At 39.3% G+C, this 23,683-nt stretch overlaps 1 protein-coding gene across 1 annotated transcript in view; it reads right to left on the reverse strand.

The window, feature by feature from the left end:
* Positions 1 to 4,314: 4,314 nt before the first annotated feature.
* The window catches only part of LOC122740573 (carbohydrate sulfotransferase 4-like), a 33,302-nt gene continuing 13,933 nt past the window's right edge, over positions 4,315 to 23,683 (reverse strand). Inside the window, exon 2 of the mRNA XM_043982946.1 lies at positions 4,315 to 5,483. Within this exon, the coding sequence (XP_043838881.1) occupies positions 4,315 to 5,460 (1,146 nt within the window). The 5' untranslated portion in view covers positions 5,461 to 5,483. The remainder of the gene's footprint in view (positions 5,484 to 23,683) is intronic.

The following is a 23,683-nucleotide window of genomic DNA, read 5'->3' on the forward strand; positions in this document are numbered from 1 at the left end:
TTCTTCTGTAAACAGTGTACCTTTCCCTCACTAGCCTTCCTTTAGTATTAATCATAATGTATCACCCTGTTCCCTCCATTATGTTACTCCCCTTACTTGTGCTCTTTGACCTTTTGCTCTTGTATCCTTCCTCACTTATTAGCCCTGGCACCTGGCAAAATAACGCAATAGTCCAACTAGGTGATGCAGTTGCCAGGGCTGGACCATCAGATTGCTGGGTGTGTAAGAGACACCCCCAGAATGGTGATGGATCCCTTCCCATAGTTCACAGCGCTAATTTCTCCACTTCTATGCTTCATCCCTTCACATGTCTTCACTATGCAAACCCCCCCCCCATATTTGCAACACCACTGTGGCAGACCTTTAAGTGTATTCCATGTTTCACTTATCCCAGGAAAGGGTACACAGGGACAATGTTAATTAAAGGAGGGAAAGTGATCAGTGGACCCTACCACCTTACATGTTTCGAGGGTAACTGAAAGGATATCTCCTTTACATTTAACCTCTTGCATGCCTTGTGTATAAACTGTACAGGATCACCTGTTACTTCCAATAATATAGGGCGCCCATGTTACTTACCCAGGTGCATGTACTGGCAAACTGATGACACTGTCTCGACTCCAGATGACAGTTTTAAAGATTATTCCACCCTTCAGCAACCCTCTTGGCCTCCAACTTTTTGGGGTATATTAAAGATCCTTAAGTACAGTCAGACATGGTCTCATGCAATACAACCTCAAAATGGGGCAAGGAGTTTGAGACATTGCTTAGCAACACCAAGGGTTCTCTGTGTGGCCCTCAGGGTTATGTCTTTGTCTGTGGACACCAGAATTTGCCTATCTTTGTTACAGGCCTATCTCCTGATGAATACTCCCAGAAAGTCATGACAACTTCATGTCTCAGCCCTTACAAACACTATGGGCAGTACACAATGGGATTTTTGGGCCCCAGAGTAAAGGTTTTTCACAACCCATCAACCCTTCCAGCTAATCATCTCTCAAGAACTAAATGTGACTCTTGGGATAATTTTCTCTGGTGGGTTAAGAAAGCAGCAGATCTCACTATCCCTTTTATAGGCTATATTGAACAGGATGCTATATTAACTAATCTTACCCTGGCAATCGAGAGACTCTCCAATGAAATAGCAGCTGGGCTAGAAGATTTACAAGAATCCCTTGATACTCTAGCCAATGTAGTATTAGACAACAGAATAGCCTTAGACTATCTTCTTGCAGGTGAAGGTGGGGTGTGTATGGTTCAGAATACATCTTGTTGTGTATATATTAACAATTCAAGGAAAGGTGAGACCCAAGTACAGAATCTCCATGATATCTCTCACTGGATGAAGGGCACACATGAGCAGCTTTTCACTCCTCACTCAGGTTCCTGGGGTTCTTGGCTCTTTTCTTGGTTAACCCCCTTTATTCCGATAGTGATATTAGTCCTTGTTCTCTTGATTTTTGGCCCTTGTCTTTCTTTCTTTCTTTCTTTCTTTCTTTCTTTCTTTCTTTCTTTCTTTCTTTCTTTCTTTCTTTCTTTCTTTCTTTCTTTCTTTCTTTCTTTCTTTCTTTCTTTCTTTTTTCTAGTGAGGCAATTGGGGTTAAGTGACTTGCCCAGGGTCACACAGCTAGTAAGTGTTAAGTGTCTGAGGTTTGGCCCTTGTCTTTTTAACCTCTTGGTAAAGTTTGTCTCAAGCAGACTCAAGGCTTTCAACCTCATGGCAGCTACCACTCCTGCTTACACGCCTCTTCACCCCCCAGACCAGGCTCATAAAGACTTCTACTCTGCCCCCAGTGATCTAGGGACAAATCTACAACCATGCTCAGCCCAAAGCACTTACAGAAGAAAGACCTTTTCCCCTTTTCCTTAGATATAGAGAAGTGGGGAATGTTATGGGCCTGTGGTACCCCAGACGCTTTCTGGGGAGATCAAGGAACCTTCTCCTTGGAACTAAACCAAAGGACAGACACACCCAGAGAGATAAGCAGCACTGGATCTGGACTGAGATCACACTCTTTATATCGACTTATATAATAATTGCAAAGCACTTAGTACAGTGTGGTAAACACTATATAAATATCAGTTATTGTTGTTGTTATCAATGGAAGAAACTCATAACTGAGAAAGAGTTTCTGAGATTCTAGATTTGGGAAGTTGGAGCAAACATGGCATGTCTGTACACCTTTGAGGAACAAAAGAAGGACTGAAACTGTGCCACAGAAGGGAGATATTGAAGAGTCTTTGGTGCTTACAGGTGTCTCAGAGTGGAGGAGCCAGGATGAAGGGCCCTCGTAAGCAAGCCAGAAGGACCCAGAGGATGTTGGCCATCTACTGAGGCCTAGCCAAAGCCCTGGATCAGCTGATACTAGTGTATCAGGACAGAATGGACATAGATCTATGGCTCCACAAGGAGCCAAGCAAAGAAACAACACCCTGCCTAAGGAGAACTTCTTGAATACCCACAAATATGGGGAAAGGACATCTAGCCATTAAGAGCCTTGTCACCCTTTTGCCACATTATGCTTTCTAAACTTGAGCCCGCTTTCCCCTGGACTCTAAATATGCTAGTAGCACAGTATGTCACAGACTTGGCGGGAGTGGGAGGAGAATGTTTTGTACCAATTGTTCCTATTGTTCCACCTTGTGAGAATCAGGGTGCCACCCCCTGCTGAGAAAGACATTGTTAGAACCAGGGTAATGCCCCCCTGAGGAGAGAGCATGTGACTAGCGTCAGGAAGTTGCATCTATTCATAGAACTTCCTGTGAGTCATGTCAATCAATGCTACCATAAGCCAATTAGCTTGGAGCTGTGTGTGGGGACCGCCCCTCTTGCAGTCTTGCAGGGAGCTTCCCCTTGAGGAGAACAGGGATCCTTTTGGTTGGAGGTCCTAGTGGAGTCACCAGGGTAGCTAGGCTTTTTCTTTTTGAACTCCACGAGTTCTTCCTCTCTCTTTTGCTAACTTCTAAATACTTTAATAAATGCTTAATGCCCAAAGATTGGTGCTATAAGCTTCCAATTTAAGGTGACCACACATTAGATTTTAGTCATAACAATTAGTTTTTAAACATCACAACCTTTGTAAATATTGCCTCCTAAAAGCTGCTTGGGCAGCTAAGTATCACAGTGGATAGAGCACTGGGCCTGGTGTCAGGAAGACTAGAGTGTCCTGAGTTCAAATCCAGCCTCAGACACTTACTAGCTGTGAGACCCTGAGTAAGTCACTTCAGCCTGTTTGCCTCAGTTTCCTCATCTGTAAGATGAACTGGAGAAGGAAACAGCAAACCACTCCAGTACCTTTGCCAAGATAATCCCAAATGGGGTCATGAAGAGTCGGATACAACTGAAACAACTGAATAACAACAATAACAAAAAGCTACTTAAAGCTGGCTGACTAAAATGATTTTCATCTCATAGTCTTCAGGCAAAGAAAAAACATACTACAGGGGTCTTGGGCTGATGGCGTTAGAGAATCACTCCAATTTTTTTCTCAATTTTTTAACCTTTCTATTTAAAGTTTTGAGTTCCAAATTGTATCCTTCCTTCCTTCCCTCCCCTCCCCCCTCCCTGAGACAGTAAGCAATCAGATACAGGTTATACATGTGAAATTATGTAAAACTTTACCATAGTAGTCATTTTGTACAAGAAAACTTGAATAAAAGAAAAAAATGAAAGAAAATGAAAAGTAGCCTGCTTCAGTCTGTGTTATAGATAGCTTGAATCACCCCAAGCTTTCAGGAGGGTCCCATAGAACCCTGAGCAGGGACTTATGCTCTTGATGTGGATCCTGAAACTCATGTGTGAGAATGAAAGTTGGGATAAAGATCATAAGAGCTTATATGAACCACACATAAGCACACGTACTACATATGTATGTGCATGTGTATATGCACACATACATATATGAATACATCTATATTTATATACATATACATACATAAACACACATGTTTTTATATCTATATACACTATGTCTATATACTATATACCTGCAAAGTAGATACAAGATACCCATAGAGGGAAAGGTACTAACTGCCTGAGAGATCAGGAAGGACCTTCAGAAACTAATGCTTGAACTATTTTGAAGGATGCCTGGGATTCTCGGAGGCAGAAGCGAAGAGGCGAGCACTCCAGGCAAAGGGGACAGCCAGTGCCAAGGTAAGGAAGCAGAGTGTCCTTGAGCCATATGTAGTCACATACAACAGCAGGCTCACAAGTATGCCCATAGGGAAACATATTTAGACCCAGAAGCATTCAGCTAACCATAGCCTTTGTACAAAACCAGACCATCACTCGATTCATTTGGTTGCCTAGCTTTAGGGGATCTCAAGAGTAGACAGAAGATCCAGTGACAAATTTCTCTGCTCTTTCTCAGACAATACAGGAAGGTAGCCCAGCAGCTTCATGGTATCTTTACAAACTTTCTGTATTCTGATTACCTTGTCATGTGGCAAGGACCGACGCCAGGCCTGGGCCACATCTTGGGCATTCCTGGAATTTGTTTGGAAGGCATGTCCTCCCATGCCCTTGCCCTGTGTGATGTTATGCACCCAGGTTTGGAGCTGAGGCAGGAAGGGTAACCCTGCAAATTCATAGAGGTTGGAAGTTTGGGTCAGTGGGTCCTTTACCAAGTCTTCATAACGTATTAGCCGGTAGCGTTCTCGTAGGGAGTCTGGTAGCACCTGTGCTGCCTTATAGATCTCTTCTTGGCTTTGGCAGATAGTTTTCATCAAGTGATAGGGCTGGTCCTCTCTCGTTATTCTATCCCATTGGTTCCCCAGGACAATATGGCTGTCCTCCATCAACTCCTGTTCTGTGTGTTGGCGGGAGCGGAACACAGCCCGGGGGTCACGTACAAGGTGAATGATGTGCAGGTTGAGGGAGGGGTCAGTCAGCAGTGGGTGGAGGGTCTTCAGATTGAAGAAGCGCACCTCCTTGAGCACTACATGACTATAGGACTTACAGGCTTCTTCTACCACAGTGAAGGGCTGCTTGCCACATAGGATCTTGCAGTCAGTCTGAGGGATGATGGACTCTCTATTAAAGAACTGGCATGCAGGTGGGGAACACAGTGCCCGACTAGTCTCCCACTGGAAGATTCTGGACTGTTTCCTTGGACCCTGGGCCATGTAGGCATCAAAGACAGTCATGTCACAAAGGAAGACAGAGCGCACCAGGTCACGCACAGCCATCTGTAACTGTCCAGCATTGGCAGAGGAGAGAGTTGTCCACACGTGCCAGGCTGGCTCCATCAGGTAGAAGACGTCAGGGTGCTGGCTGAAGAGCTGGCCCACAAAGGAGGAGCCCGAGCGCCAGGAGGACAGGACCAGCACATGCATGTGGGCCGGCTTCGGTGCTAGATGAGGGTGATGACTGGAGCTGTACAACTGCTGAAAACAGAGGAACGCTACAAGTGGGAGCACCAGGAGGACTAACAGCCTTGTTTTGTTTACCCAGAACATTGTGTAGGAAGCAAGTAGGCAGCCTGTTGGGGACAAGAAAAATGGACTGAATGAGACTGTTGGTTATCCAGCTGCTTGCACATCTCCCTTCTAGCCAGCCAATCCTAGCCTACCTGCTACCAACCCCTCTTTTGCCTCGGCTCAGCCCAACAATGCCTGAACACAGTTCTACCTCCCCCAATATCCCCCTGTCTCCTACAAGATATGAGTAAGTCCTGGGACTCAGTCCCTTTGACGTCATCACTTCAAATCCTACAGAGAAGTGAATCCTGACCTCATTTTCCACCCAAATTCTTGATCACTGCTATAGCAGTCAGTTAGTCAACTAGCATTTTTAAGTAGCTACTGTAATAAAATAATGGAATCTGGCAGACGCCCAGGGGTCCCACCTGAATGATCTACTACTGTTTGGGAAACCAGCTAGGGATGATTGGATATGGGCCACCACTGGCCTGCCCTGAGTGACGTATGCTGCTGATGTCAGCAGGGGAACCACTCTCCAACATCCAACTTGCAGGACCTCCCTTTTGGGGGAGGAAGAGTAAAAGTAGAAAAGGAAACGCTCCCTGAGGGGAGCTCATCTTTCCTCTAGGTGAGCTTCTGGGAGCAGATGGCAGAGAGGCTGCACAGCTGTCTCCTATTGAAACTACAGACCCCACGTGGCGAGTTAATAAAAATGGGCCCAGCTCTTTGAATTAGCTAAGCTAGAAGCTCATTGTGTTGGTTTTTACTAGAGCTAGGGAGCTTATCCATTTTTATTTATCTATTATTTATTTATTTATCCATTTTTCTCTTTCCCTATTTCTCTTGTCCTTCACTTAATTAATTTCACCTTTGCTGTGTATTTTATTCCCATTAATAAAACTTGATTTGTTTGTGGAAAAGAGGCTGTTAATCTCCTTTCTTATTGGCCCAGGAGAAATAACTAAAAAAGGCAGTTTGGAGGGGAGGAAATTTTGGACCTAGAGGTCCCTCATTATTTTATGAACCCCAATATTATGGGGAGCCACCCAATTACCTCTCCCCACTACTATATGCCAGGCATTGTGCTAAGTGCTAGAGATATAAACAAAGGCAAAAAACAAGCATGCCTGCTCTCGAGGAGACCACAGTCTCATGGAACAGATAATATGCTAACAAATATGTATAAACAAGAGAATACAGGATAGATAGGGGATAGGGAGAGGATTCTGGGAAGATGACAGAGTAGGTCAGAAAAGTTCCAGGCTCACCAAATATCCTCCACAAACAAGACAGAATATCACCTCACCTCAAAATGCATGTAGAGGGGCAAAAATAAGCAAAAATCAGGGAAAAGCCATTGTCCCCCTAAAACAACCTGAGAGGACTTCAGGAATGACTTGACCTCCAAGGGTATAGGTCTAGCCTGACTGAAGTGCAAACAACCCCACTGAAGCTCAGCCTCAGGGACTTTCACCTCACAGCCCATGTTGGGGTCAGCAGCTGAGTAGGGGAAGTGACAGACATTCCACTGTCTCAGGATGCTAGGCACAGCTAAGGCTGTGGGTGAGGAGCTGGCACAGGCTCAGTGAGTGGGGTACTAGTGGGAGACATGGCAAAGGATCCTTCTGGCTGTGGGCACTTGCAGAGAAGTAGAGTCCATGATTTCCATTCCAGGGCAGAGAGAAGAGCGGGAGTTTGCAGCCTTGGGAGGGGCCACAAGGAGCAAGAGTGTTTGCAGGTCAGCATGGCTCAGGGGAGGAGAGGACTACCAAAGATTGGGCCCCCAGACAGAGTTCAGAAAATAACAGTAAGAAAGAACTGAGGTCTGGGGCATCATTACCCATACCTTACGACTATAACCTGATTACAATAATAAGCTGCTAAAATAAAACAAAACAAAATAAAAATAAAAATGAGTAAGCAAAGGAGAAAGAACTTGACCATACCCAGCTACTATGAAAAGATCTGAGTTCATATTCAGAGGAAGAGAAGAAAATCCACTACTCACAAATTCAAAAAGAATTCTTGGAAGAACTTTAAAAGGATTTCAAAATCTAATAAGAGAGATTGAGGAAAAATTAGGGAATAATAACAGTCTAAGAAAATCAAGAAAATTATGAAAAGAGAGTGAACCAGTTAGAAAAAGAGATCCAAGAACTTAAGGAAGAAATAACTCCTTGAAAACTAGAATTAGGCAAGGGAAAGCAAATGATATTATAAGACACAGAGAAATAATAAAATCAAAAGAATGAAAAAATATAAGAGAATATGAAACTTACTAGCTGTGCGACCCTGGGCAAGTCACTTAACCCCAATTGCCTCACTAAAAAAAAAAAAAGTAAGGAATATACAGAGGACACAGGTCTGAACTGAATATGAAGGGATGGTATTTGTAAAGCATTTATTTTTTGTGTGTTCTTGTTCTCTGTGGAGCAAATAGGGTGGGTTGTCTTATGTCTGGGGCCAGATTTGGGCTCCGGGCTTCTGGGGCCCAGGGCTGGTGCTTTGTCCACTGTGCCACCTAGCTAACCCATGATGACATCTTTAAAATAGGATTGAGGGGTAGAAGGAATAGACTGGGGGATGGGGAAGGAGAGAGGTGGAATGGGGAGAGGTAGCTCACATGAAGGAAACAAGAAAAAAGCTTATGGAGGGGAGGGGAAGAGGGGGAAGGAATGGGGGAGTGAGTGAACCTTACTATCATCAGAACTGGCTCAAAGAGAGAAATAACATACATACTCAAGTGGGTATAGTAATATATTTTTGCCCTGAGGAAAAGTGGGAAGGGAAGAAGATGGGGGCGGGGAGAAGGGGGGAGGAGGGAAGGGAAGTTTGGGGGAGGGAGCTGTAAAAAGCAAAACACTTTCGAGGAAGGTGAAGATGTTCTGCATAATTGCACATGTATGATATATACTGGATTGCTTGATTTCATGGGGAGAGTTGAGGAGGGAAGGAGTAAGAAAAATTTAGAAAACAGAATTAGCTCAAAGACCTTAACCTCTTTAGAGTGGGCTCAAGGAGGGAATAACATACACACCCAGTTGGGAGGAGTAATTTATTTTACCCTACAGGAAAGTAGGAAGGAAAGAGGATAAGGAAGGAAGGGTACATGAAGGAAGGGCAGAGCAGGGGAGGGGGCAGTCAGTAGCAAAACATTTTTGAGGAGGAATAGGGCAAAATAAGATAGAAAATAGAGTAAATATCATTGGAAGGGAATAGGATGGAGGAAAATAGTTATGATGATTGACTACAATGGTAAATGGTACCTATTGTGCTGGGCTATTGTGAAGAAAATTCTTTGTCAAGTTTAAGGTACTATATAAAAGTTATGATGAACAGGATGCTATCAGAAAAACCTGGAAAGACCCATATGAACTGAAGCAAAGAGAAATGTACTATATACAAAATAAGAGCATTAGTGTAAGATGACCTACTGGGAAGCACGTGGTTATTTTCAGCAAGGCAATGATCCAATATGATTCTGAAGAACGTATGAAAATTGCAATCCATCTACAGAGAAAGAACTGATGGTATCTGAAAACAGACTGAAATACATTTTTTTGACAATTTCTTAATCTGAAGTTTTGTTTTTATCTGTTTTCTTTCATAACCTAGCTACTGTAGAGATGTTTTCCATGACTACTCATGTATAATTTATATTAAATTGCTTGAGTTCTTGGGGTGGGTGGTGGGAAGGGAGGGAGGAAGAGAAGTTGGAACACAAAGTTTTACCAAAAAAAACCTGTCTATAATGCTTTCACCCAGCAATGCCACTATGAAGTGTGTTTACCAAGATGATTAGGGAAAAAAAGGAAAAGAACCTATATGCTCTAAAAATATTTATAGCAACTCTCTCTGGTGGCAATGAACTGTAAGTTGAGGGGATGCCCATCAATTGGAGAATAGCTAAACAAGTATATGATCATAATGAAATACTAGTGTGCTATATGAAATGATCATCTTGATGATTTTAGAAAAATATGTTAACATTTGCACAAAATAATGAAGAGTGAAATAACCAGGTCCAAAACATTGGATACAGTAATAGCAATATTGCTTTAAGAACAACTTTGAGTGACTAAGTCATTCTGACTGTTATGAATACCCAAAGTGATTTTGAAGGACCTATGAAGGAGGATGCTATCTACATACAGAGAAAGAACTGATAGCTAGAAGTATATATAGTATGGTTTTACATATACATATATATATATATATATACATATATTTGTGTCTAATGGTAGCAATCCTCTTTTTCTATTCTACTTTGTTATGGAAATGCTTGTTTTATTTCTTAAATTCAGAATAAAAAAATAATCAATTGGGGGTAATCTCAGAGGAAAGGCACTAAGATTAAGAAGAATTACCATAGATAACAGCTTCACCGAGCTTTAGATAGTATCTCTTCAATAGGTCCCTTCCCTCATAGCATTAATACCCGGTCTAGTCAGTCAATAGACATTTATTAAGTACTTACTATGTGCCAAGCACTGTACTAGTTCTGGGGCCCAGGAGAAAATCATTTAAAGCTTAGCTTTGTCTCAAGTCAGAATGCCACATATAGGACAGCTATTTATTTTCTGTGGGTGAAAAATGCTTAAAATACAACAGACAAGTGAGTACTAACAAAGACTTAAACATGAAGTCTTGACTTAAATAAACTACTATTATACTTTCCCAGAAATCTGATCCCTATAACATTAAAACATGAAAACCCTCATGCAGCCAGGCCTCTACTATGTAAGATGTACCTCCTATGTAGAGCTGCCACTGATTAAGGGGTCCTAGGAACTCTGGAGGGAACAATTTCCTAAAAGTCCATTTCAGGATTGCCACTCAGGCATCCAGGCTCAGGAGAAGAAACACAAGGCAGAAGATGTGGCTAGAGGTCTAAGGACCGAACTGAAAGAATAGCCACTCTCAAAGAATAGCCACTCTTCCTTCACAGAAAATTCCAGAGACAACTCCACAGTGCTTCTTCCAAAGGGAATAAGACTACATCTGACCATTTCTTTTTCTTTATAAAGTGAATAAGAATTTAACAATCTAGGTTGTGCAGGGGATAAAGCACCAGACCTAGAGTCAGAAAGATCTGAGTTCAAATCCAACCTTAGATTTCCTAGCTGTGTGACCACTTCGTCTCTCTCAGCTTCAGTTTCCTTGCTTGTAAAATAGAAATAATAGCACCCATCAACCAGACTTGTTGAAGACTAAATTAAATAATATTTGTAAAGTGCTTAGAACAGTGCTTGACACATAATGGCAGCTATATAAATATAATAATAATACATAATATAATAACTTGTTCCTTCCCTCTCTTCTCCCCTCAACAAATAAGTTGAAAATGGCATAAAATTCCAAATAAAACTTCTGAATTCAAACTATTTACATTTTAATTAAGAAGATAATAGTGATAATGCAAATTATGACACAAGAACATTAACAAGATATTTACTGTGTCCTCTTCCAAAACTTTTTGTATATTCTTTGTTATTGTTTAAAATAGTATTTGAGGGGCAGCTAGGTGGCGCAGTGGCGCTGGCCCTGGATTCAGGAGTACCTGAGTTCAAATCCGGCCTCAGACCCTTGACACTTACTAGCTTAAGTGACCCTGGGCAAGTCACTTAAACCCCACTGCCCCGAAAAAAAATAAAATAAAATAGTATTTGAGTAAATGTATATACTGTTCTTATTCTGACTTCACTGTATAATCATGTCATACATCTTTCCCTATTTCTTCCTATTGTTTATAGTTGTCCATTTTTCAATTATCTCCTATTTATTCTGTACATAGCTTGCTTTGTATATATTTGTTTGCATATTGTCTCTCCCTTTAGACTGTGAACTCCTTGAGGACAGAGATTGTCTTTTGCCTTTTTTTGTATTTCCTGCACTTAGCACAGTGTGTGGCACATAGTAGATACTTAATAAATGTTTATTGGTTGAGTTCTGTAATTCAGGGGGAAGGGGAAGAGTGATGGCCAGTGTGGGTACAGTCATCTGAGCATGTACAGGGGCTCTGCCTGATGCCAGTCAGTTGGCAGGGAGAGGGGATGAGGAGAGGGAGGAAGTCTGGATATCCTAGATTCTTGAAGTGTGTGATGTGTAACAAAGAGGCCCTGTCCCTGATTCAGAGCATGGTCAGGTATTCCATGGCTGTGTCCTTTTGGCTTCCAGTTGCTGAGCTAGGACCAAAAGTGCATACAAAAGGCTCCACAGATTGAGGCAGGGATGCAACTTTGAACACACGACACTGTTGTTCCTTCAGTCCGTGCTGGGCTTTTTCTTTTCTGTTTTTTAATCAATGAGTATTAGAAATAGAACAAACATGTCAGCTTTAAAAGGTTGGAAAATCCATCAGAGGTCCATTAGCCAAACCTAAGAAGAAGATAGCCCTAGGGAGCAACCTCTGTGAGCCAACCCAATGGTAAATCAACTGGGCAGTAAGACATTTTGTCCAGCAAGCAAGGGAATGACTTTGTCCACTGGCTATCCTGCATTAGGAAGTCAGCTTGGTGGGGAAAATGTCTGAGGCAAGTCCTCTATGTTTGAGCCCCTCTCTCATGGACTGAGATGTAAACGATCGAGTATGCAGGGGACATATTTGTATTTCAAGTCCAACTTCATCCAGTTTAGATAGAGCTAATTGGTATTGACAAGTTAACTTGAAAAAAAGAAGATGGGAAGTCAGTATAGCAGAGTAGAAGAAACACTACATTCAACCTCTCCCAACATTCCCCTTCAAATAACTTTCAAACCTCTTTGTACAAAAATATTTGTAGCAGCTCTTTTTGTGGGAGGAAATAACTGGAAACTGAGAAGATGCTCATCAACTGAGTAGAGACTTAACAAGTTGAGGCACGTGATTGTGATGCAATACTATTGTACTGTAAGAAATGACAAGGAAAGGGGCAGCTAGGTGGCACAGTGGATAAAGCACCGACCCTGGATTCAGGAGAACCTGAGTTCAAATCCGGCCTCAGACACTTGACACTAGCTGTGTGACCCTGGGCAAGTCACTTAACCCTCATTGCCCTGCCCCCCCCCCCCAAAAAATGATGAGGATTGTTAAGGGCTAAAATTCTAGCTAGTCTGTCTAAAATATTTAATGAGTGGTCGCCAATAAATTATAAGCTTTAGCAAGAGTTAGACTTTTAAGCATTTATTAAGGAGAATAAGAATTTGGTAAAGAGAGAAAGGCCTAGATTCCTATCTATTAAAGGGAGAGCGCATTTCTAGCTCCCTTCTCCGCCAGAGTCCAGAGGAAAGAAGAGCGAGCCTGAGCGCCAGTCTCTTCCTTCCTCCTCCCACTAGCCCGCGTCACTTCCTGACTCCTGGTCTTGCCCTCAAAGACCTTCCCTTCATGGGCAGAACTCTTCTACAGTAAGTATCCAGCAGGTGGCGTTATTCCAATCGTTACAGTCCCCCCTGTTGTTCCTCAAGAAACAAAATGTTTCCTTGACGGAACAGTAAAAACAATATGATAACTATTGCTAACTAATAATATGTGAACAATAATATAGAAAAGGAAGAGAGGAAAGTTTTGTCCAGAGGGGCGATTTTTTTTTTTTTTGTCCTCATGAACCGACGCTTTGACATTAGTCTTGCAAAGGGAGGGCCTCTGCAGAGAATACATGTTACAGATGGTGTATATTATAACAGAAAGAGAAAAAAAAAAAACAAATCAAAACTGTTCATTTAAAGTCTCTGAAAGTCTTTTCTCAGATGTCCTCTAGGTGTAGTCGTGGAATGGAAGTCTTTTCAGGGGTTGATGTGTGGATGCTGGTAATCAGCCAGGAAAATTTCCTACAAAATTGAGCTTAACACAACTTTAAAATAGCTTTGTCAATAATCAAATCAAACAATGAAATTTCTCAAAAACATGTCTAAGGGAATACAGAATCTTAGTTGTTACACATGAAACATATAATAAAACAAAAATTGAAACATTCTTTAAAATTATAATATTACTATAGTCCCCCCCTTATGGAGGGTAATTGAGAAGACAATTGCTGCAATATTAATTATTAAAAATAATTTTTTATCTTTGTTTCATCACTTTTGCATCATCTGCCTAATTATCCTCATGCCATTATGAGAAATTTAAAAATCTAATATAATTGGTAACAGGTGTCAAGGCCAAATTCAACACTGTATTTATCATGACACCTGAGATAATTATGGGGGTTACCATAAAAGAACAGAGAAATGATGGGATATGAGCATTCCCACACTTGAGCAATATATACTGTCCATGCAGTATGCCAGGCTTAAAATAGGTGGATGGAATATATGTCCATGCCACCGAACATATTGGAGGAAACTGAGTCAGACTTAATCAGATGCATGGGATTGAGATGTCCATGGCATCAGGCATATAGGAGGGAGCATAGAAGCCAGGTGTAGAAGTGAGATGGGTGGGATCAATACTTCCAGCCATCTGTACAATATTGTGGGGAAAAATAAAATAAAATATTAAACCAAGAGAATCCAACCTCAACATTTGTCAAAAGCCGTTCCCTCGGCCATACCTTGACTTCATGCATGTCTCCCCTCATGTGACAGTTCAGTGTCTGCTCTTGCATGTATTCCTCTTGTGATTGGATGGCATCTTGGCCAACTGGCATCTGATAACTCAGAATAAAGGCAATTAATGTCTTAAATGATAAGTTCCCATAATCCAAGTCTCATATGGATTTAAAAATTGAGGATAATAAATGATTGCAAAAAATGTGAATACATCTTGACTCAGAACACAATATATAATTATGCAACAATTTCAAATAATACCCCTTTTTTTTAACTTAGTATACAATTACTTTTTTGAAAAATCAGAACATATTTAAATACAAGTTAAAGCACAACACAATCTCAAAGACAACTTTTACAAATGTTCCCCTCTTTTTTTTTTTTTTGGAATATGCTTATCAAAAATAATACTTCTAGAATCAATTTACACTTGCCTTGGCAACCAATTTGCCAAGGAAATGCTTTAAAGAGTTTGATCAAATAATCAGTTGAGAAAAAATAGCAAAAACAAATAACTCAGAATATGGGAGCACAATACTCCTAGAATTAACATTGTATTATGAAATCAAAACCATGTTTCAAAATTAGATAGATGAATGAATAGAAGAAAATACACGAGGAATAATAAAAGACAATGAAATTCAAACTAGGGAAATCTAAATGAATATGAACTTAATATTAATAAGAGTATTATAAAATATAAACTTGATCACATGACTATAAAAAGCTTTTACAAATATTCTCCTTGTTTTAAAAACTAAGTATAAAACACAATCTCAAAAGCATGAAAATCTCTATGAAAATAAACCCATACCATTAATTTCAAAATGTATATATAATAGCATAGAAATCCTATGTAACCTCTGAACTGATACTATTACTCTGAGTGAATTCAGAACACTTTTGATTCCGGTATCTAAAATCCCCAATACTCATATCAATACCTTGCTGCTTACTTCTACATTTCTGTAAAATATATACCCTTCCATGGCAAAAGAAGCAGAGTCTTGAACTATGTTGATTGTCATTCTTATTCAGCTTAAGTTTTTCTTCTTTAACCCCTCTATATTGTCTGTCGGGCTTTTCACCATACAAATGCTTTATAAGATTACTAATTAAAGACAAAAGCAGGTTAGCAAAATTATGAACAAAACGAGCATATCTGGAATTTAAAGAGTTTTCTAAGATTGTCTCAAAAGCACAGCCAGGCTGGGAAAGGGCTGAGCCTGAAGCTGCAAATGTAGTTAGAGAAAGTTGAGCATGTGCATCAGATCTCTGGACTTCCCAGGCAGGGGAAGCTATGGGCTTGGCCATAGGAGTAGAGGGTGGGGTCTGGAGAGGAGGGGAGGGACCAGAGCAATTTGAATGAGACTTGATTTTGAACTCAGGCCTGTATTCCTCTTCCCCCACTTTGCCTCCAGGTGCTAGGGGATTAAAAGCTTCTAGAGGGTGGGTCATTGCCTCCAGGCATGCAAAATTAAAGCAACAATTACTGTTAGAACTGGGAAAAGCTGCGGGAATCTCTTCAGGTTTTTCTGAAAAAGCATGCTTGGGAGAGGGAGAGATATTTCCTTGTGTGAGTAAGTTGCTGGCTCTTTTAACAAAAATAAAAAGAAAAATAGAAAATCCACAAAAACAAAGCATTAACATGATCTTATCTCCCATTTGTCTGGTTAAACAGACTAAAATCAAAAATAGGGTAATTAGGGAGTTTAAAAGGTCCATTCGAAAAAATTTAAAGGGAAAACACAGCCAGTGCGCCAGTACTTAGCAGTTTAAAGGGTAGGAGAAATTTCTTACCCAACCGGAAGATCAGAAGTGAGGTTCAGCTTTCCTCTTCGTGGTCAGCCATCTGTTAAGGGCTAAAATTCTAGCTAAACTGTCTAAAATATCTAATGAGTGGTCGCCAATAAATTATAAGCTTTAGCAAGAGTTAGACTTTTAAGCATTTATTAAGGAGAATAAGAATTTGGTAAAGAGAGAGAGAAAGGCCTAGATTCCTATCTATTAAAGGGAGAGCGCATTTCTAGCTCCCTTCTCCGCCAGAGTCCAGAGGAAAGAAGAGCGAGCCTGAGCGCCAGTCTCTTCCTTCCTCCTCCCACTAGCCCGCGTCACTTCCTGACTCCTGGTCTTGCCCTCAAAGACCTTCCCTTCATGGGCAGAACTCTTCTACAGTAAGTATCCAGCAGGTGGCGTTATTCCAATCATTACAGGATGATTTCAGAAAAACCTGGGAAGACTTACATGAACTGATGAAAGATAAAGTGAGAAGAACCAGAACACTGTAATGATGATCAACTGTGAAAGACTATGAGAATTCTTGAGCCTGTGTTTTATATTTAATTTTATTCTGTAAGTGCTTTTATTCTGTAACCATATTCTGTATTCTATATAACAAACCTAAGTCTCTTCTCTGTCTCTGAGTGAAGCAGTTCATATGTGCAAATGTTCAGTCTCATCTCTCTAAAGTTAGATACCAAAGGCTTAATCAAGTTTGTATACAATCACTGTTAAAGAAAAACTGTTCTCATAAAACGTTATCTCAGCATTTCCTGTGAGATTTCTGTGTAATATCCTTGAAAAAGCAGACTAAATGACCTTGTTTCATCTTTAGAAATTAAGGTGGTCTAAATCTGAAGCTCTACTATAAAGCAGCAGTCATCAAAACTATTTAGTACTGGCTAAGAAATAGAGTGGAGGATCAATGGAATAGGCTAGGCACAGGAGACACAGTAGTAAATGACTTTAGTAATGTACTGTTTGATAAACCCAAAAACTCCAGCTTCTGGGATAGGAATTCAGTATTTGACAAAACCTTCTGGGAAAACTGGAAGATAGTATGGCAGAAATTAGGCATAGACCAACATCTTATACCTTATACTAAAATAAGGTCAAAATGGGTACATGATTTAAACATAAAAAGTGATACCATAGGTAAATTAGGAGAGGAAGGAATAATCTACCTTTCAGATCTTTGGAAAGGAGAACATTTTATGACCAAACAAGAGATAGAGAATATTATGAAATGCAAAATGGATGACTTTGATTATATTAAATTTAAAAGTTTTTGTATAAACAGAAGCAATGCATCCAAAATTATAAAGGAGGCAGAAAGCTGGGAAACAATTTTTATAGCCAGTACTTCTGATAAAGGCCTCATTTCTAAAATATATCAAGAACTAAATCAAATTATCAAAGGATATGAACAGGCAGTTTTCTGATGAAGAAATCAAAGCTATCTATTGCCATATGAAAAAGTGCTCTTAATCACTATTGATTAGAGAGATGCAAATTAAAACAACTCTGAGGTACCACTTGACACCTATCAGATAGGCTAATATGACAAAAAAGGAAAATAATAAATGTTGGAGAAGCTGTGGAAAAATTGGAACACTAATGCATTGTTGGTGGAGCTGTGAACTGATCCAACCATTCTGGAGAGCAACTTGGAATTATGCCCAAAGGGCCATAAAGCTGTTCATACCCTTTGACCCAGCAATACCACTTCTGGGTCTTTTTCCCAAAGAGAACATAAAAAAGGGAAAAGAACCCACATGTACAAAAATATTTATAGCTGCTCTTTTTGTGGTAGCAAGGAATTGGAAATTGAGGGGTTGCCCATCAATTGGGGAATGGCTGAACAAGTTGTGGTATATGAATGGAATGGAATGGAATTCTATTGTGCTGTAAGAAACGACAAGCAGGAGGAGTTTAGAGAAACCTGGAAGGACTTGCATGAACTGATGATGAGATGAGCAGAACCAGAAGAACATTGTACACAGTATCATCAACATTATATGTTGATCAACTGTGATAGACTAGATTCTTCTCACCAATACAAAGGTATAAGAAAGTTCCAAAAGTCTCATGATGGAAAATGCTCTTCAAATCCGGGAAAAAAAAAAAAAAAGAACTGTGGAATATGGATACAGACTGAACCATACTATTTCTTTTGCTTTTGGTGCTGTCGTTTTGCTTTTCTGAGGTTTTTCCTTTTTACTCTGATTCTTTTATAACATGACTAATGCAGAAATATGTTTAATGTTATTGTACATATATAACCTATATCAGATTGCCTGCTGTCTTGGGGAGGGGAGAAGGGAGGGGAGGGAACGAGAAAAATTTGAAACTAGAAATCTTATGGAAGCAAATGTTGAAAACTATCTCTACATGTAACTGGAAAATAATAAAATGCTTTTTTTTTTTTTTAAAAAGAAATTAAGGTGGTCTTATCTAATCCCCCAGGAACCAGTTAATCTATATACCTGATTCTCTATCGGTGACCTGAGGATGCAGCTGGGACCCATAAATTCACAAAATCTTTCCTTAGAGATACAGAGAAGTGGACTTCATCGTACATGTAAGCTATGGCCACCTTTTAAAATGTAATGATCATAATCTTTCACCCCTATGATGCTGGCCAATTATGTCATTTTTTTGTGTTGTGTTCTTTGTTCTATGTTTATAAAAAGGAGTTGCATCTTCAATTATGGAACTATGGCCTGAAAGCAGGCAAGTCATTGACTCCTTTATTTATTTTTTGTGGGGCAATGAGGGTTAAGTGACTTTCCTAGGGTCACACAGCTAGTAAGTGTCAAGTGTCTGAGGCCAGATTTAAACTCAGGTCCTCCTGAATCCAGGGCTGGTGCTTTATCCACTGTGCCACCTAGGTGCCCCCCAAGGCTAGTCCTTCTTAAGCCTCCTGCAGTACCCCCTTTTTTGTGGGGCAATGAGGGTTAAGTGACTTGCCCAGGGTCACACAGCTGGTTGAGTGTCAAGTTTCTGAGGCGGGATTTGAACTGAGGTCCTCCTGAATCCAAGGCCGGTGCCTTATCCACTGCGCCACCTCGCTGTCCCATGAACCCCCTTTTTTGAGTGGTCCATGGTGAGATTTCTTTCACCTGGAAGGGGGAGTTTCTCCTGGAAGAGTGTAGGTGGACATCTGGCTGTCACCTCCATCTCAAATACCACAGTTTTTACTTGAGGTTAAGGTAATTGTTTTTTTGGGGAAAAGCTGTAGCTTTTTGTCTGACTTTCTCTGTTTAGGGGCAGCTCAGTGGCACAGTGGATAGACCACCGGGCCTGGAATCAGGAAGAACTGAATTCAAATCCAACCTCAGATACTTAATAGCTGTTGATCCCTGTTTGCCTCAGTTTCCTCATCTGTAAAATGAGTTGGAGAATGAAGTGGCAAATAACTTCCATATCTTTGTCAAGAAAACCTCAAATGGGGTCACAAAGAGTTGGAGACAACTGAAAAACAACTAAGCAAAACAAAAAATGTCTGTTTGGAGTGTTGTTTGTGTTCAGTATGGTATGTTTTGCTATGTGTTTTATTTATATTAGAAGTTACAACCATAAGACATGGAAATAATTAGCAATATTTAAAATCGAGGTACATTTCCTGGATCATTCTTTGTAGGGAATTCATCCCTCAGATAAGATTTCTCCAAACAAGATTGGGAAATATACCCTTAAAGGTAATTGGGCTCTTAGCCTTCAAGGAAGACCTTCCAAAAAATTGGGGGGTACTAAAAGAGTGGACCATTTTGATGTTCTCTGAAGCCTGAAGGGCTGAGGTGGTCCTATCCTACCCAAATAGACAAAACAGTTCCCTCAAAAAAATTGCCAGGGGTAGGGTGTGGGGGTTGAGAAAATTATATTTTCTAGCTGGGAATCTTGGTGGTCTTACTTTTGGTGCTTCTCTTGCTTAAGGGAATTGAGGGGCCTAGTGAAATGTCCCAACCTGGTTCTCTAGTCCTCAACATCCTCAAAGGGATGTGAAATTACAGAACAAATTTGATTTCTGTGTATGATAACATAGTCTCTGGGGATATCTAATAAGGACCAAACTGAGAATAGCAATATGCTTGTCTTAGGAATCTCTCCAAATAGAAGATATAAATTATCAGGCAATGAGAAGTGGATATTTGAAAGCTGATCACATATGTATGTGTACATATATGTATGTGTGTGTATTTGTACATATTTGTATAGGTGTGTATATGTATGTATATGTTCACAGGTGTTTATGAAACTAAAAGCTATATTTACTTTTTGCATTTTTCTTGTTTTAATTAAATTTATCTATTATGATACATTTTAAGTTCTACTATCTCCCTCCCTACTTTCCCACCCTGCACTAGAGAAGGCCACCATCTGATGCAGATTTATAAAAATGTATCTATATATATTTATAAACATGTGTGTATACATAATACATATATATATATATATCAGTTCTTTCTCTTGGGGTGGATAACATCTTCCTACATAGATCCCTTATAGTTTATTTAATGATTTATAGTACTCAGAATAACTTGATAATTGCTGCCTTATAATATACTTTAAGATCTAGTATTGTTAAACCCCCTTCCTTTACATTTTAAAATTCTTTTGATACTCTTAACCTTTTGTTCTTCCAGGCAAGTTTTGTTATTTTTTTTCTAGCTCAATAAAATAATTTTTGGTAATTTAATTGGGATGGCATTCAATAGGTATATTAGTTTAGGTGTAATTGTTATTTTTATTACATTGGCTCTGTCCTCCCATGAACAATTAATATTTCTCCAATTATTTAAATTTGGCTTTATTTGTATAAAGAGTGTTTTATAATTATATTCATGAAGTTTCCAGGTTTGCCTTAGGAGGTACACTCCCAGGTATTTTGTACAGTCCATAGTTATTTTAAATGGGATAGCTCTTACTATCTCTTCTTGCAGGGTTTTGTTGATGATATGTAGCAAGGCTTCTTAAACTTTTTCCACTTATGACCCCTTTTCACCCAAGAAATTTTTAAGTGACCCAAGTATATAGATATATGAAATAAGTATACAAATCAAATATTTACTGCCAAAATTCTCATGACCTCCACATTCAGTTATCCGACCCCCATATGAGGTCATAACCCCACAGTTTAAAAAGATTTGATATACAGGAATGCTGATGATTTATGTGGATTTGTTTTATATCTTGCTGTTTTGCTAAAATTATTGTTTCAACTTTTTAGTGGTCTCTAGAATTTTCTAAGCATATTATCATATCATCTGCAAAAAGAGATCATTTAACTCGTTGCCCATTCTGATTTCTTCAATTTCTTTTTCTTCTTTTAACACTATTGCTAGCATTTCTAATACAGTATTGAATAATATTGGTGATAATGGGCAACCTTGTTCAACACCTGATCTTACTGGAAAGGCTTCTTCTAGTTTATCCCCATTACAAAAAACTGTGTTTTTTTGACATTTCAATTGCTATCACTATTGCTATAGACACCACTTCTGGGTAAGTATATATTAATTTATTAATATTATACCAGTAAAGGATTGACCATGTGTCTTCCTAACTTCTCATGGTCTCAGGCCTGCATGGTAGAAAAAGCAGGCAGAGAGCTTCAGAGTGCCAGTAAGGGTGAGCAGGAGAAAAGTCCCAGAAGACACGCCCCTCCCCAGTCTTCCAAGGGCTTTTTTATGCTCTTTTGATAGAGGTGGGTCATTATACATTGATCAAAGCTAATTGGTTAGCATCATTCAATTCCATTGGTTGACATGACTTGAAGGTGGTCTACTTTAAAACGAACTCAATAAATGACATCAGGAAAAAGAATGCAAAAGACACTCAAGTTGCTGAAGGCAAAGTCCATTATTTGGGTGTGATTTAATACCACGTTGGGAAGAAAGGACTGAGAAAGTGATCTCTGGGTCCCCCAAGAAGTCCATTATTAATAATTATTTCTCACATAATGCTTGCTGATAGTTTTAGGTAAATGTTTCTTATAATTTTAAGGAAAAATCCATCTATACCTATAATTTCAAGTGTTTTTAATAGAAATGAGTGTTGTACTTTTTCAAAAGCTATTTCTACATCTATTGGTATAATCGTATGATTTTTGTTATTTATATAATCAATTAAGTTAATAGTTTTTTGTATGTTAAACCATCCCTTTTTCCTGATATAAATCCCACTTAGTCACCATGTATAATCTTTGTAATATATTGTTGTAGTCTCCTAGCTAGTACTTTTTTTTTTTTTGGTGAGGCTATTGGGATTAAGTGACTTGCCCAGGGTCACACAGCTAGTAAGTGTCAAGTGTCTGAGGCCAGATTTTCTGGCTAGTACTTTTTAAAAATAATTTTTGCATTCATATTCATTAATGAAATTGGCCTATAATTTCCTTTTTCTGTTTCTGTTCTTCCGGTTTAGGTATCAATACCATATTTGTTTCACAAAAGGAGCTTGATAGGGCCCCTTATTTACCTATTATTGCAAGTAATTTATTTAATATTAGAATCAGTTGGTCTTTAAATGATTGGTAGAATTCACTTGTAAATCCATCTCATCCTGGTATTTTTTTTTCTTAAGAAACTCATTTAGGGGCAGTTAGGGGGCACAGTGGATAAAGCAATAGCCCTGCATTCAGGAGGACCTGAGTTCAAATCCATCCTCAGACACTTGAACCTTACTAGTTGTGTGTACTTGCCCATGGCAAGTCACTTAACCCTCATTGCCCTTAAAAAAAAAAAAAGAGAAGAAGAAGTTCATTTATGGTCTACTCAATTTATTTTTCTAAAATAGGTTTATTTAGATATTCTATTTCCTCTTCTGCTCATCTAGGCAGTTCGTATTTTTGTAAATATTCTTCCATTTCACTTAAATTGTTAAATTTATTGGCATTTAATTGGGCAAAATAATTTCTTATAATTGCTTTGATTTCAGCTTCATTGGTGATATATTCACTTTTTTCATTTTTAATACTAGTGATTTAGTTTTCTTCTCTCTTTGATTATACTACTCAATGGCTTATTAGGTGTGGGTTTTTTTAATAAAACCGACTTCTAGTTTTATTAATTGACCATTTTTGTTGTACTTAATTTTATTAATCTCAACTTTAATTTTTAGGATTTCCAATTTGTTGTTTAATTGGGAATTTTTAATTTGTTCTTTTTCTGGGTTTTTTTATTATAAAAGTATTTTAGGGCAGCTAGGTGGCGCAGTGGATAGAGCACCGGCCCTGGAGTCAGGAGTACCTGGGTTCAAATCTGACCTCAGACACTTAACACTTACTAGCTGTGTGACCCTGGGCAAGTCACTTAACCACAATTGCCTCACTAAAAAAAAAAAAAAAAGTATTTTATTATTTTCCAGTTGCACGTAAAGATAGTTTTCGGGGGCGGCTAGGTGGCGCAGTGGATAAAGCACCGGCCCTGGATTCAGGAGTACCTGAGTTCAAATCCGGCCTCAGACACTTGACACTTAACTAGCTGTGTGACCCTGGGCAAGTCACTTAACCCCCATTGCCCCGCAAAAAAAAAAAAAAAAAAGAAGAATTTAAAAGATAGTTTTCAACATTTGTTTTTATAAGATTTCTAGTTTCAAATTTTTCTCCCTTCCTCCCTCCCTCCCCAAGACAGCAAGTAATCTGATATGGGAAACATTAAACATATTTCTGCATTAGTCATGTTATAAGAGTAGAATCAGAGCAAAAAGGAAAAACCTCAAAAAAGAAAAACAACAGTACCAAAAACAAGAGAAACAGTGTGGTTCAATCTGCATTCATATTTCACAGGGTTTTTTTTTTTTTTCTTTCTGGATTTGGAGAACATTTTCCATTATGAGTCCTTTGGAACTATCTTGGACCACTGTATTGCTGAGAAGAATCAAGTCTATCACAGTTGATCAACACATAATGTTGATGATACTGTGTACAGTGTTCTTCTGGTTCTGCTCATCT

The sequence above is a fragment of the Dromiciops gliroides genome, chromosome 2, assembly GCF_019393635.1.
Source record: "Dromiciops gliroides isolate mDroGli1 chromosome 2, mDroGli1.pri, whole genome shotgun sequence".
In the NCBI taxonomy this organism is placed as follows: domain Eukaryota; kingdom Metazoa; phylum Chordata; class Mammalia; order Microbiotheria; family Microbiotheriidae; genus Dromiciops; species Dromiciops gliroides.